General features: G+C 38.3%; 1 protein-coding gene across 3 annotated transcripts in view; it reads right to left on the bottom strand.

Moving 5' to 3' along the window:
* Positions 1-17,030, bottom strand: part of bicc1a (BicC family RNA binding protein 1a) — a 53,224-nt gene that overhangs the window by 19,445 nt on the left and 16,749 nt on the right. For all 3 annotated transcript variants that reach the window (XM_079833091.1, XM_079833090.1, XM_079833092.1), the window contains exons 3-6: positions 10,313-10,382; positions 3,215-3,294; positions 1,101-1,259; positions 76-129 (exon numbers count right to left, since the gene is read on the bottom strand). In XM_079833091.1, the coding sequence (XP_079689217.1) occupies positions 76-129; positions 1,101-1,259; positions 3,215-3,294; positions 10,313-10,382 (363 nt within the window). The remainder of the gene's footprint in view (positions 1-75; positions 130-1,100; positions 1,260-3,214; positions 3,295-10,312; positions 10,383-17,030) is intronic.

The raw sequence follows: 17,030 nt of genomic DNA, 5'->3' as shown, positions 1-17,030 counted from the left end.
AAACCCCAGGCCTGCGCACAGTGACAAGGGACTATGAAAGAAAAGAAGAGAGCAAGCTCAAAAACAAAATCTCACCCGTATTTTAACTCGCGCTGCCTCTACACCAGTCAGCTGCCCAGCAATCGACACCTGACAGAAAAAGAAGGGGACAAAGAAACGATTGTTCTTCATGATCTTTTTTTGTAATATGTGCAGCTGTTTATTCCTTTCTCTCATCCTGTAAGAATTTTTTGTTAATCTTAAATAGGATGTAGTGTCACGTCCAGAAACCTGATTTATTACCCATCGAAACATTAAATAGGAGTCTGTGTGTGGCAGTGCGCCAGTCTAAAAAACCTTAATTACAGGTCCTGCTAGTTTTTTTCCCCCATCATTTCATCCCGGCGACCACACGTTTAATCAAGGCCTGTGCGAATTAATCCCAGTTTGGAACCAGGTGATTCTGCCCAGTTCAGAGAGTCCATCTGGTTTGGCTCTGGAGTCGGTGTTTGTGCATGCGTGTGCTTGTATACGCTACTAGCATTCCAAACTGTCTGCACGCCTCGTCAGACCACTCAGCAGTCTATTTAAACCTGAGAGCCGTCCAACAGCCAATCAGATCCATCATACTCCAAAGCGTTCTCATCCTCTAGCCAATACAAACTACCTCATGTCCCTTAGCCAATAAAATGATTCAGCTAGAGTTCAGCCACTGCTGGATAACAAAAGTTGTCTGGATGGAAAATATTTGCTGTGTGCTTGCTTAATTAGCATAAAGTACATTTTCCCATAGCAGGGATTATTCACGCAAAAACAGAACTTCTGTCATCATGTTTTCACCTTCAGGAATACACCCTCCATTTAATATTTTTGTGAGCAATCAGTAATAAGTAATCTTCTCTCTGCTGTAGTAGTTTTGAACAACAGGAGCACCAGTACACAACAGAATTATCAGTTTATGGTGAACTTTAACTAAAAAATAAAAATGATTCTGAAAATGGGTATGAAAAAAATGTATGACTAGTTGCTGGTCTTGGTTGAGTGTGTGTGTGTGTGTGTGTGTGTGTGTGTGTGTGTGTGTGTGTGTGTGTGTGTGTGTGTGTGTGTGTGTGTGTGTGTACCTGGTTGCTCTTTTCCCCTTGGCTGTGCCTGTTGGAGTCTGGGAAGTGTATGTGACAGCCCGTCTCTTCCATAACTCGTTTTATGTTATTCCCTCCTTTCCCAATAACATGCGAGTGTTCTGTGTGTGATACATCCATCTTCAGGGTCACACGATTACTCTGTTGGTGTCAAAGGTCGTAAATTAGACCACACAGCATTCATGGAAACCTTTCATAGCTGAATTAAAATAATTTAACCCTGTTCATAACTCTTAGAAGACTGCATTCAGATATACTAACGTTCAAAAAAATGTCCAAAACATTTAAAAATGTTCAGTAATTTTTTTATTTTTTAAAGAACTAATATTTTTATTCAGCCAGAAGGCATTAAATTGATCAACAGAGGCTATTCATCAACAAATCCTGAAAAAATGCATCACATATTAAGAAGCACTATTTTACTATTTAACAATTTTCAACATTGATAGTAATAAGAAATGTTTTTAAGCATTTAAAAGTGTAAATTACACTTTAAAATAATGTATTTAAATAGAAATACATTATTTTAAATTGTAACATTACACAATAGTACTGTTTTCCTGTATTTTTAAACAAATAAATGCAGTCCTGGTGAGTATAAGAGATTTCGGTAACACTTTACAATAAGGTTGTATTAGTTAACATTAGTTAATGCATAAGTTAACATGAACTAATCATCAACAACACCTCTGTTCAACATTAGTTAATCTTTGTTAACGTTAGTTAATATAAATCCAGCTGTTCATGGTTTGTTCATGTTAGTTCACAGTGTATTTACTAATGTAACAAGATTTTAATAATGCATTAGTAAATGTTGAAATTAAAGGAACACTCCGTTTTTTTGGGAGTTTAGCTTATCCAGTTGTTCCCGTGCTCCATGTATCCCCTGTAATGTTAGTATTGTGTTGTCACGAACGCACTCTGACTGTCACAGTAACAAATGAGCGGTGCCAGAGGTAACTCGGAGTCTTGTCTATCAGCTTAAAAAGTTTGTAACTCCTTGTGTGTATTCTGGCTCAAAACGATATGATTCTAGATTTTGGTTAGATACAAAGTAAAAATCCTCTGACAATTCCTCAAAGTCAGCCATGCAACGGTCACGTTCACTACTATCTTCCTAGTCACTTGGTTTTGTTGACAGACGTAACAGCGGGGCTTCTCCGGTCCTGCGAGCAAATCACTCCGCACTCCGCTGAAGTAGAGCAGTGCTGCGCCTTCTGAGAATATAGTCCTAAGTGTGTATACGTTTATAATATGGCTGTGTCTCATGTAACCTTGTTATTTGTACACGCTGTGACTATACACATCATAAAATGTAAATAGGAAAATGTTGCTGTTGTTTGTCACCAGTAGGCTAGCTGGAGCCATATACCTCCAGTCTTTGTGCTAAGCTAGGCTAACGGTGGGTGCGTCAGACAGAGTTATGGGATGTACGGAGATGAGAATGGTATGTATGGACTTATCTAACTCTGGGGGATACAGTGAATAAGCTAAAGTCCCAAAAAAGTGGAGTGTGCCTTTAACATGAATAAAGATAAATAAATGCTTTATAAGTGCAGTTCATTATTAGTTCAGGTTAACTAATGTAGTTAACTAATGTTAACTAATGAACCTTATTGTAAAGTGTTACCGAGATTTCTCTCAAAAACATTAAATAAAAAAAGGATTTAATCGACCCCAAACTTTTGAACGGTAGTGTACGTCTGTCTTTCAGTAACTTTATACCCATTTCTACTGCCTGGGTTGTGCCACCCATGGTTAAATCTTATTTACCCAGCACCCCTCTCCACATAACTAGATTAAATGTCAAATATCTTCTGATCGGTGTAACATTTCATTGGGGTTTTGCAACAAATTTTTCCAGATTTATTCTTAAAAAAATAAATATTTATGCTTAAAACAAGAAAAAATATTTCTCAATGGAGTAAGAAAAATAAACATTCTCTCCTAATATGCAATTTAACTTTACATATTAAACTTCCTTATGTTAAAAAATAAGAAAAAATAATACTGATTTATAAAAGGTTTTATATAGCAAACCCATAAAGACCACATTTTATCTGCAGTTACCATGACATTATATGCTTAGTGGTTACCTTTGTGTCAAGAACGGACATTATTTTCTCTTTGGCCTCTCGCACATCTTCCCTCTTTCCGCTGACCTTAATATGTGGATCTGTGAGGAGGAAGAGGAGGAGGAGCAGAGGAAGAGAGCAGATGAGTACAGGATAAGAGAAGAAAGTCATCCAGTAACAAAGGTGCTTCTAACACAATTTGCATTATTATTTTACAATAAATACAAATCACAACCAGTGTTCTCAAGAGTTAACACTTTTCTCTTTCAGTTTTCCACACAGACACTTCCAACATACACCATGAGAAATACATAGCTACTTTACTGCCGCTCTCTAAAAATAGCTCATGTAGTGTAACTTCTTGGAAATCTGTTTTTCTCTACACACATTCTTTGACTTACTCACTCCCCCTAAAACACTCCCACAACGTCAGGATTTGGGCCTAGAAGAGCAGGGGGGAATGAAACAGGAAGGATCGCTGTCTTCCACACACACATATAAATGACACTGTTATTGGGGGAGGTATTATAGTAACACCAGTAGGGGTCTCCTTGTCCAGCCCACCACACTATTCTCTTCCTGCCATGTGGTAGTCATCAGCTCCAGCATGTGTGTGTTTGTGTGGGGTTGCATGTGTGGCATGTGTTATGAATGGAGAATGTCTATGCATGTCTGTGAAGAATCTAATAGTTAATGCGTGCATACACAAGGTTATTAAATCAATGCCAATGTCTGTCTTTCATTTGAAGTGCTTAATATAAAAGGGATAAAGGTATACACACACACACACACACACACACACACACACACACACACACACACACACACACACACACACATTCCAGTAAAACTAGTTCCAGTAATTGTTACAATTTCAAATAACTGTTTTCCATTTCATCTTAAAATGTAATTTATTTCGGTGATGGCAAAGCTGGCTTTTCAGAAATCATTTTAATATGCAGATTTATTTCTTGTGCTATTGACTATTTTAATCATGATCAATTTTCAAGGATTCTTTGATGAATAGTAAGTTCAAAAGAACATTTATTTGACAAAGAAATATTTTCCAACATTATAAAAGTCACTTTTGATCACTTTAATGTGTCTGTGTTGAATAAATGTATTTAATTTCTTTCATAAATAAATAAATCTTACTGAGCCCAAACTTTTGAATTGTAGTTTACATATTCATACACAGACACACAAACATAGACATGGAGGTTGAACATGGCTTCAATCAAGTCATTTATTCCTGTTGTCAACCAAACTGTCTGGTCTATCTACACCTCAGTTGAGAGTGATTTTGTGTTTTGTCCGACAGCCTCGTTTAAAAGTGCTTTACTGACTCAGGGCAGAGTGAAACCGACATCTCTCAGATTGATAACATCTGTTACAGCGGCCGAAAAATATAAGAAGAAAATGAGAAAACAGTTTGAGACCTGGGAAAGTAAAATATAGTTTAGCATGCGATGCGAGTCTAACCGTTAACCCTAACAGTGACCATTATTTACAACAAGATGAAGAGGGGACTTTACAGAAATACAGAAAGAAGGAAAAAGGAGGGAAATTGTGCAGAGATGGAGAGAAAGAGAGATCTTGGGCACATCCACAAAGAAAATATAAGGGGAAAATGACTGATTATGAAGAAATATGGAGTCAGTGTGGTACTTCAAAGTCAGAAACAAAGTCAGAATGATATGCACATTTGAATTATTTTAATTTACAACAAATTTACCAACAAATTAAATGTTTTAACAGTTTTTAGACGATATGGCAGCTACTGTATCTTGGACTTATACTGAGGCCTAGCGACGTGAACACAAAAGTTAAAGTTAGCAATTTAACTTTAGAAATGTTCATTAAAAGTCAGCCATGATCAATTTAGATGCCCCCATGAGGTGACCTGCACCATGTAAAATAAATCAGCATTTACTAGGCTACTGATTTTGAGCAGGATTATTATTATTATTAATAATTTATTTGGGGGTTTTAAATTGAAAAAATTACTAAGTGCAAGCCACATACACAAAAAACGTGTCAAACGTGTACACAGGCAGACAGATAAGCACAAAAACAGTGTTACGAAATATTAGCTCCAAAAGTACATTCATATCATCAGTTATATGGAAAAGCACAATTTAAAAGACTGTCATATTTTGAATAAGACTTACGAGAATTACAGCAAACTGGCCTCTGTCTTTTAAACATTCAAGGTAGCAAAGAACACTAACTTCTTTTGAGAGACCTAATCCATCCAGCTCCATGTCACTCCTCACCCGCACTAGATTCGGTTTTGCCAAGTGTTGCCAGATCCGCTCACATTAATCATTTAAGAAATCCCTTAAGGGCCTGATTCTATGGCTGATTACGTTCTATGGCTTTTTAAAGCTAACATTTTGGTCTGAACTGTTGCCACAGAATATTAGAGAACTCACAGACTTGCTACACCTAATCTCTGTTACACAATCAGATGTTAGTTACCATTTCCATTTTATATAAAATGGTCAAATTGTATTTTATCAAAATACAAAATACTTCTACATTAATCCTGGGATACATTTGAAAACGGTTTTCGTTTCAAAACACTTCATCCAAACTAGCATTTTTATTTATTCCTGTGTTGAGCTGAATTTTCAGCATCATTACTCCAGTCTTCAGTGTCAAATGATCCTCGAAAATCATTCTAATGAACCATTTTTACAGACTGTGATGATGATGATGCGTTTCCACAGTTATCAACTTCGCAAATCTAGTAAAATGTTTCATATTTTCATTTTGAACAAAATGTATATACTAGAGGTTGACCTATAGTGGATTTTACAGATACCGATAACTAGGTTGAACCTCACTTGCCGATAACCGATTAATCGACCGATAGTTTTTAAAATGGATACTGGATAAAAAAAATAATAATTAAAACAGTGCTGAACTTTGAAAATTTGCTAAATTAAAAACATATAAATATGAATATTAAAATGATAAGTTCTAACATAAATTCTTCAGAAAATAATTTATACATTAAAATATTACAGGCCAAATTTGTTTCTTTACCTATAATCTAGAAACATGCATGTACATATCATGGTTAACACTATGCAAGTCCCTATGCAACAAGGATGTATTAGCTTACATGAACTATAAGCATTATGCATACATTTTTACAGCATGTATTAATAGGAGCAATACAATTGTACCATGATCATTCATGTTAGTTCATAGTGCATTAACCAAGGTTAACAGATAAAAATTCAAACAATTTAATGTTGAAATTAACATAGTAACGATGAACAATACTTCCACAGCATTTATTAACCACAGTTAATTTTACAAATGGAATCTTATTGTAGTGTTACCATTTCATACAAATCCAAACTTTTTTAGAAGGAGATTATCTAATAAAAAACGAATGCGCTTCTGCTTTGTTTATATTTCTGTCGGCAGGGGTCGGACTTGCGCGTGTTTTTTTCGTACTGCTATTAGCGTCCTCTCAGCCTCGTCGACAAACATACACACTGCTGTTATTTACCTTTTAATGCAGCATCTAGTCAAGAAATTAATTACTTAATAATGATTTGGCAACAAGTACTGTAGTGCTCTGTATTCATACCGTTTCGCTGGCGTGTTTTAAACATCTGAAGTGTCAGCGATCTCTGTGCAGCGTGTGCTCTCCGTTCAACGTGCAGCCTCACGTGGTAATGTAAACAACACAAGTGAGGTTTTTTTTATTCGCCTCTAGAGGCCGCTCTCGTGCTATAATGGCAGCAGGCCCTTCTCAGAGCTCTTGTACTGTGTAATAACAGCGCACACTAGTGATGCGCGGGTCGTCTCATAACCCGCGGGCCCGCGGGTAACCTGCGGGTCGGGTTGGGGCGGGTTAAGAAATCTTCACTTATTTGCGGGGCGGGTTGGGGCGGGTCATTAAAAACAAAATAAAAAAATCTATGTATGTTGCCTGCAATTCCCTATAGCCTATATAAAATATTTGGGAGTATCTATTTTCATATTTTATTAGGTTTTTTTGATAAGGTTACAATATGAAAGCCGTAGCAACGTAACTTGCATGATGTCCCCAAGCCTTTGGCATCACGCGGCACGTCATGACAGCTGCGCGCCGAGCAGCTCCCACCGGCAGCCACGACAACAAAAACGGAGAGATAAAAGTGAAGATGGAAGACGAGGTGCTGGAGTCTAGCCGAAATAGATTAAACCCTGGTACAGTGGACGCCATTCTTTGTTTGCACAGCGAATGTAAACACGCTATGAACATTTCTGTGTGCTAAATAAAACAAAAGTTTAGTGGTTATGTAGCGTAGGCTATAAACTGCCTATACAAATCTGAAATAAAAAATGGTTAAGCCTTCAAGATCCAAACGCTACTTTGGTGAAAATTAAAGGTTGAAAATCTTTATCATTATCTTGTTATTAATATGACCTGATTTATGATTAATGGTCGCGGATGCGGGGCGGGTTTTAAAATTGATACACTGGTGCGGTGCGGGCTGGGGCGGGCCAAATAATTTCATAAAAGCAGGACCCGCGGGTTGGAAAAAAAGCCGACCCGCGCATCACTAGCGCACACGTCTCAGCCGCTCCAGCAAATGACGCGAAAACTATCGGTGCTGATTAATCGGCAAACCGATGAATCTGTCGACCTCTAGTATATACATTTATATCACTATACTTTGTTTAAAGGTCCCATGGCATGAAATTTTCATTTTATGAGGTTTTTCAACATTAATATGAGTTCCCCTAGCCTGAATATTGTCCCCAAGAGGCTAGAAATTTTAATCGGTGTAAACCGAGTTGTGGCTGTCTTTCTCTGCCTTTGAGAAAATGACAGCCCAGACGAGCTGATCTGGAATTTTCCTGTTATGAAGTCATAACAGGAACGGTTACCTACCTTTCCTCCGCCCAGAGAATCCGGCACGCCCATGCAAGCGCTATATTTGTCCTCGAGAGATCATGGCTTGTGAACGAGTTGAATGCTGGCAGTTTCTCAGTCTTTTTTCAGTTCCTTCTGATCTGTGATCAGTGATTTCTGATGTGTAGCTAATTATTTATTATTCGGGCACACGCTGCGGCTTCTCTCTCTCCCGACAGAGCGGTGTTTTCGTGTTTTCTGTCTTGTGAGTCAGTGTTTTTGTACATCCTCGTCGCGTCTATCTGTTCTAAAATGTGCATAGCGTCGTGAGTTTCTGCTAAACATCGGCAGAGCCACATCTTTAGAGATAAACTTCACGCACGCCGAAGCTCGGGCTGCACTGGCCGGTCGGCCTTCAACATCACCGACCCCCAGTACTGCATCTGGCCCACAGCGGAGGCGCCAAATGTGGCGCGAGATTAAGTAGAAGGGGGGTAAGCGTGAGCGTATCCGGGCTAGCCAGCCTAGCTCCACAATAAACTGGATTACATTCGATTACTGCTGTTGTGTCTTTGTTTGCGCTGTGTACTCAATGCGGGTCACTGACACTTTTCATATGATAGGAAAATATCTAAAAATAATGCTATAATCAACACTTACTCGTAACTCGTTCATCTCGACAGCTGTAATGGTACATTACATGTGTTACAAAGTTGGTAGAATAATGATGAAGACGGACTCGGTGTGACTGGGACTCGTGTTTATTCAGAACTCTCAGATACAAACAAAATAAACTCGCACTGACAGCGCTCACAACTCAGTAGTTACTATAAATAACTTTGTTAGCAATCGCTCAGTCTGTGGTACATTAGTGATGTCCGGTTCGCGAACTAATCATTCTTTTGAACTGGTTCTTTTTAGTGAACCGAATCAGTTCACCAAATCGGACTGAATCGTTCTAAACCGTTCCCGTCTCCAGTCAGCGCTGATCCATAATTTAATAAAGTTACTAACTTTCTGACATGAGTGTCAGCCCCTCCGACTAGAAATAAACTAATAACCTGAAGTATATGCTGTAACTACAACAGTTCACTGAACTGAGACGTGCTGAGAACTGATGAGAAGTGAACTCAGGTCCATCCGTCTCTCTGGCAGCAGGCTCGTGCCTGCTCGTGCCTGGTAGACCTCATTAAACCACGCCCCCTCCACTACAAGATCTAATACTCATTTCAAATGCAAAGATGTCAGCCAATCACAACAGTGGCCGTTTTTACTGAAGTCTCACAGCAGACACGCCTCTTGAAACAGGGCATTCAGCCACAAGGCAAATATCAGTATAGAAAAAATACCTTTTATTTCTAAATTATGACATTTTATGATGTAAAAATCATACTAACAATATAAGTACACCTCAGGAAACATTATAAAATAATAGAAAAATGCCATGCCATGGGACCTTTAATATTAAAATGGGAGTAAATGACAAAATAGGAATTAATGTTAACCAACTATGATGACTTCCGCTTCTGAATACCCTGGAAATGTGAAAAGGGTCGATATGCTAACTTGATGCTCAAGAAAAATGGCATGCCATGATATATTTTTAGGATTTTCTGATAAAAAGAACCTTTATTTGGAATAGAAATCTTTTTTAAAAGTATAAACATATAAATGTTTAATGTGTCCTAACTGAAAAAAAGTACTAACTTATTTAGAGAACAAAATCTGACCCTCAAATGTTTTAACAGTTATGCATCTTTGATCAGAGATCGAAGAACATCATGCAGTTCCCAGACGGGAAATCAATGTTGTGAATCTATTGAAAATCTTAAAAGATTAGTTCACCAAAAAATGAAAACTGGCATCATTTATTCACCCTCACGTCTTTCCAAAACTTTGTCTATAATGAAAGTCAATGAAAAACTGAGGCATTTGTCAAAATATCCATTTTCCACAAAGGAAAGAAAGTCATACAGGTTTGGACTGGACTTAGGGTGAGTAAATGATGACAGAATTGTAATTTTTGGGTGAACTACCTTTTTAAAGCTGTAAGATATTCCAACCAAAGGACAGGCCACAAATGACACAAACGACAACAAACATGATAGTGATACTGAGAAAGACAGCAGGATACCAACTGAATATAACCACATTATCTATTAGACACGGCTGCCGTGAACAGATGTAGGTTTATGCTGTGTGACTAGCGCAGCTACTTTTGCCATAACTACTGTCAGTCAGTGTGCGTGTGTGTATACCTTTTTTGGACTTAGCTCCAATCTTCAGTTTGGATGGCCAGGCTATCTGAGTGTTTGTTTCATCCATGACCTTAAACACAAAAAAAACTGAACATAAGTGGATGCAAATGCACTTTAGAACACTCAAATATGCATTAAAACAGGTTTTGTCCATCAATGTTTTGTCATTCTCAAACAAACACAAGACATTTTTCAGTTTTGCTAAAATATTCACACTGACATAAATGTTCAGGCTGTTTCAATAGAGGTCTTACAATCATCGCTCTCTCTGGCTAAAACATGCCCCACTTTCTCGGTTTCACACACACATATACACACAGCTGGCTCAAAAACCTGTGAAACATGTAACAGCCAGTTGGCAACGAGTCTTTGACAGGCCTAGTGTGCTAACCAGTAGCACATGTGAAGGAAAAGAGAGAGAACGCAAGAATGGTAATGCGTTTTGTGTTCATATAAAATACGCAAAAGAGAAACTTATGGTAATTTGCAGCTACATGAAGATACAGGTTCAATGTTTTAGAAAACTCAAACCACCTCTGGAAGAAGGCAGAGCGCTTCACTATTTTTAGTGGTTTTGTCTTTCATGTAAATTCATTTTTTAGACAAAACCGCAACTTTGGCAACACAATCCTTTGTCTCTATAGAAAACACATTTCTTTACCCGTTTTGTGGCTCACTCTCTATCTTCCTGCCTGTAAAAACCTCTTGGCTTTCATGGTCAGAAAGGCTTTACTGTACAGCAGTTCTCATGAGAAGTTTTGGCTACAAACCCAATTTCTTTCAGGGAAAAAAAAAATATCTGACCATGAAACTGCCGCAATTAAACAAAAAAACTCAAGCGTATTTTTCCACAGGAGCTTTAGGAGAATCTCATCCTCTGGGCTAACACTAACTAGAATTAAATTCATTTGATATAAACGTAGCATAGATTTGCACCTGCTCATCGGACTGATTGACTGTATATACTATAATAAGCAGTCATTTAGGCTACTTATTTATTGTTCATTTACTGCGAATTGGTCACAGTACTGAACTGACCCGCATGAGCAAAAGATTAACAAAGACTGCATAAGGATGTTAACATACAGGCCACTGAAGTCAACACTTACACATACAGTATGTATTTCTAAGGTGATGTGCTGCGGAAGCTAGTGGATTTGTGCACAGATGATGAAAAAGACGAAGCCAAGATAGAGGACAAAGAGAGAAAAGTTTTCCTTGTATAGTTTTCCCTCGAGTCACTGTAAACCCAAATAAGTTATAATAAGGTAACATCAAATTTAAGTTTAAGTTAAGAAATGTAAAGTTCAAGAAAGCAGATCTTGCAGATTTTTATTTTGTACTCATACATTTTAATTATTCTTAATTGAAATATTTGAGTAAGCTAATGCATACATTTAATGGTAACACAGTGCTTTGATAGCATTAGCATAGCATAGCACTAGCTGAATGAGTACAGCAATATAAAACATTTAACATATATCTGTTCTGAAACTAAGCTCATGCTCCACTCGTCACCATGATGATAGCAGCCCCCCCCCCCATATAACATAACAGAAACTCTTCTAAACTAGCATAACAAAACAACTACAATTACTAAATCTCCCACTTAACATTAATCTTGCAGAAAAATATTAAAATATGTGTCAGTTGTGAAGGCAAAAGAATGTTATAAATACTCATAAAAGTTAATTTGACTGTACTGATTTGATTTGAGTTGGCTCTACTCAAACCAATTAATTATTTTGAGCATTAGCGTTTACAGTGTAGAGCTGTCACCTTAAAGGGATAGTTCACCCAAAAATGTACATTCTGTCATCATTTACTCACCCTCAAGTTGTTCAACAAAGCAGATAGAGCAACCATTGACTACCATAGAAGGGGGAAAAAATACTATGGTAGTCAATGGTTGCTCTATCTGCTTGGTTACAAACATTCTTCAAAATATCTTCTTTTGTATTCAGCAGAACAAAGAAACTCATACAGGTTTGGAACAAATTGAGTGTGAGTAAATGATGAAAATTTTAATTTTGGGGTGAACTATCCCTTTAATACTGATGAGTATGTTTAACAGCTCACTGTCCCTGCTGTCTTTATTGACCAAAGTTATGGTATGTAAAATGTTTGAAGAGATTCCCATCAGTGCAGAATTGTGACGGATGTCAATCTAGAGTGACGTAAAAGTCGGCTGAGTTACGATATGACAGTTCAGACTGAGGCCACATTGCAAAACATCAGACCTATATCTGTATTTGGACCACATATGGAAGTGACCCAAATCAGAATTCAGAATAGAAAAATGAGATTCCAGAGATTGGTTAGTGCTGTTCATACTGTTATGAAAAAAACACCCAAGTCACATATGAGTAACAAAAAAAAGGAAGACAAAAAAAATATATATATTTGGCCTACTTCTGCCAGCAGTAGTCTTAATCCATACCACACAATCTCATCAATGGACCTTAGAAATGGCTGGCAGCAGTGAGGGATGTCATAAGACATGCACACAATCATGCAGAGTAAATACTTCAGTAGTGCACATATTGCATGTTTACACCCCAGCCTGCACATGCTCGTGCGTAAACTAGGAACATTCAGTCCCGCATGCTATTCTAAAATTTATGGCCCATACTTTTCCAGGTTTCATTAGTCTTGGACCTGTGGTTCAACAGCAGGCTTCAGCTTTTAGTTTGTTTTGACACCCTAAAGGACAAAAGAACATGAGAATGTTTTTTTTAACTTAGGGGAACAAGTTTATTAATCTCTCCAGATCTTCATAAGTCTGTAAATTGCACGCACAACTTTGACACATCCTGTGATTTAAAGTTGTGAAATTACGGCTTGAAACAGCAAAGTTCAACAAAGCTACAATAAAACAGCAATCTACACACCCTTTTTACAGTGTGCTTGAATGAGGCTGCATTTCCTTCCATGTTACAACATGCAAAAACATCACAACTTTACCATTACACAATTCTGACTATTAAGCCATCAAAATATTTTAAAATTTTCAAAATGACAAGCCTTTTTAAAGTGTACAAAATTACTGGTATCATGCTGAATTCTGCATCATTCTGCATATGTGACATGATGAAAAAAAAAGCTACATCTTATGTTCTTTTATATTTGTTCATGTGTTTTTATGTCTTGCAAACAACCACTGATTTTTCGAATGTATTGTACAATGTTGTTGAAAATTTTGCTGATTTGATTTTGAATGTCACCAATCTAACAATGTAACTAGCTAACATAACAAAACTGCAAGATTTTTTTTTTAAATACAATAATACCAAATATAATTATTATAATATATTTTATTTACATATTACTGTTATTAATAATAATAATAATAATTATTATTATTATTATTATTATTAAAAATTCTTGCAGTTTTGCTATGTTAGATATATGCACTACCATTCAAACATTTGGTGTTGGTAAGATCTTTTTATGTTTTTGAAAGACGTCTTTTTGTATAAATTTAGCACTGGTGATATTTTTATAAAATGATTATATTACTAATTACAGTGGGGAGAACAAGTATGTGATACACTGCCGATTTGCAGTTTTTCCAACTTACAAAGCATGTAGAGGTCTGTAATTTTTATCATAGGTACACTTCAACTGTGAGAGACGGAATCCAGAAAATCACATTGTATGATTTTTAAATAATTAATTTGCAGTTTATTGCATGACATAAGTATTTGATCACCTACCAACCAGTAAGAATTCCGGCTGTTAGTTTTTTAGTTTTTCTTCAAGAAGCCCTCCTGTCCTCCACTCATTACCTGTATTAACTGCACCTGTTTAAACTCGTTACCTGTATAAAAGACACTTGTCCACACACAATCAAACAGACTCCAACCTCTCCACAATGGCCAAGACCAGAGTGCTGTGTAAGGACATCAGGGATACAATTGTAGACCTGCACAAGGCTGGGATTGGCTACAGGACAATAGGCAAGCAGCTTGGTGAGAAGGCAACAACTGTTGGCGCAATTATTCGAAAATTGAAAAAGTTCAAGATGACGGTCAATCTCCCTCGGTCTGGGGCACCATGCAAGATCTCACCTTGAGGGGCATCAATGATCATTAGAAAGGCGAGGGATCAGCCCAGAACTACACGGCAGGACCTGGTCAATGACCTGAAGAGAGCTGGGACCACAGTCTCAAAGAAAACCATTAGTAACACACTACGCCGTCATGGATTAAAATCCTGCAGCGCACGCAAGGTCCCCCTGCTCAAGCCAGTGCATGTCCAGGCTCGTCTGAAGTTTGCCAATGACCATCAGGATGATCCAGAAGAAGAATGGGAGAAGATCATGTGGTCTGATGAGACAAAAACAGAGCTTTTTGGTCTAAACTCCACTCGCCGTGTTTGGAGGAAGAAGAAGGATGAGTACAACCCCAAGAACACCATCCCAACCATGAAGCATGGAGGTGGAAACATCATTCTTTGGGGATGCTTTTCTGCAAAGGTGACAGGTCGACTGCACCGTATTGAGGGGAGGATGGACGGGGCCATGTATTGCGAGATCTTGGCCAACAACCTCCTTCCCTCAGTAAGAGCACTGAAGATGGGTCGTGGCTGGGTCTTCCAGCATGACAACGACCCGAAACACACAGCCAGGGCAACTAAGGAGTGGCTCCGTAAGAAGCATCTCAAGGTCCCTGAGTGGCCTAGCCAGTCTCCAGACCTGAACCCAATAGAAAATCCTTGGAGGGAGCTGAAAGTCTTTATTGCCCAGCGACAGCCCCGAAACCTGAAGGATCTGGAGAAGGTCTGTATGGAGGAGTGGGCCAAAATCCCTGCTGCAGTGTGTGCGAACCTGGTCAAGAACTACAGGAAACGTATGATCTCTGTAATTGCAAACAAAGGTTTCTGTACCAAATATTAAGTTCTGCTTTTCTGATGTATCAAATACTTTTGTCATGCAATAAAATGCAAATTACTTATCATACATACTCATCTTAAATATCATACAATGTGATTTTCTGGATTTTTGTTTTAGATTCCGTCACTCACAGTTGAAGAGTACCTATGAAAAAAATTACAGACTTCTACATGCTTTGTAAGTGGGCAAACCTGCAAAATCGGCAGTGTATCAAATACTTGTTCTCCCCACTGTATATCCAAAGTCCCTTGTAGACACTAGAAACTAGACACTTGTAAGCTAAAAACAAAGCAACTTTATGACTGCAGCAGTAGAAATCAATCCTGTGATATTTGCTACATTGTACTTTTCAGTTAAGTTTAAAGTAAACATGGTGTTTCAGTTAAGCAATGCAACAATGTCAGAATTCGCTACACTAATGACCTTGAAACCAAACGAAGACACAATCAAACATGCCTGAAGGAAACCTGAACATTTCAGATGGGATGAAAAGGTGAACGGTGCTTAAAGTTTGTACAGGCAGAAAGCCAGATCCCATTTCCATTCTGTGTGTTTGTGTTGTGCTGCCATGCTGCTGTGCATTCTATAGGTCTTTATTCCCGACCTGCTCTCACTTTCTCTCTCGACTGCTTTCTTTGGCTCCGATCTGCAGATGAGGGAGATTTCTGACAGACCACACAGCAGTTTTAGGGTTTGCGGTTTATTTTTGTGACGGACCAGCACATACCTCTCAAATGGGTCAGACGAATTCAGAAAAATTGGGTTAACTATACATTTGAAAAAGTTACTTTCCTATTCCCCCACACCCAAAATCATTCTGTCACAGGAATGTATACACTCGGGAAAAAGAGTTTCAAACGGAAGTGACTTCAAAGTACCAGAGTCACACAAACTCTGATCTTCATTAAGTCATTAAAAATGGGCATAGTGATGGAGAGCAGAGTGTTTATATTTGACAAATGATGTGTAGGAGAGAGTGCATGTGCAAGAGCATGTGTATCGAGATCTGCTTCCTGTTTCCTTTGTTGATTCAGCTGAGGAGCACTCAGAAGAACAAGCAAAGAAAAGAGGTGTGAGGAGGAGAAAAGGAGGGAAAAGGAACGAGGGAAGGGTTGGGAAAGCCTGTACTTTCACTTGAGCCTGAACACAAATCCAAATCCATTACAGACTGCAGTATATTTACTGATCTGTAAGATGGGCTCTTAAGCCGTGTACGATTTAGAATAGTCCTTTACGACTGTCGCTTGTCAGACTGTTTATGAACATGATTCCCGCTGTAAGCCATGTCACACTGTGGGATCTCAGTTGTCTTTAAAGGGTAACTTCAGTGATTTAGCATTAAGCTTTGTTTCAGTAGAAACCCGGTAGTATATTCGAATTATGGTACTTTCCCCCCCTAATATCCCCCTGAGACGAGAGAATTATGCATTTTATTTCTGGAAAAAATCCTCAGATGACGCAAATATCGTCATTTTGCGTCATCTGAGGATTTTTTGGCCAGAGTCTAAAAACTACAGTCAGTAGAGGGAGCTCTTCCGCATGTTTTCAACCCGCTCATAGGGGAGGGATCTCATCTCTCTCACAGAATGTAAATGTGCACAGTTCGGCCTCGGGCATTCATAACGGAGCCGTGCAGAGAAAGTGAGTGTTTCAACTTTTCAATGAATTCCTATGAAAGTTTAGCTTCCTTATGCGATCTGAGAACATGCCAGACTGGACACGCGCTGTAAATGACTGCCGCGCTTACCTCAGCTCTGTGCTCTCGTGCTGAATGAAATCTGACTCCTGCTGCGTTTGTCTTGTGACTTTCGTTCGGCTCACTCA

The sequence above is a fragment of the Gobio gobio genome (assembly GCF_949357685.1).
Source record: "Gobio gobio genome assembly, chromosome: 13".
Taxonomy (NCBI): Eukaryota; Metazoa; Chordata; class Actinopteri; order Cypriniformes; family Gobionidae; genus Gobio; species Gobio gobio.
This window is presented reverse-complemented; position numbering and strand designations above follow the sequence as displayed.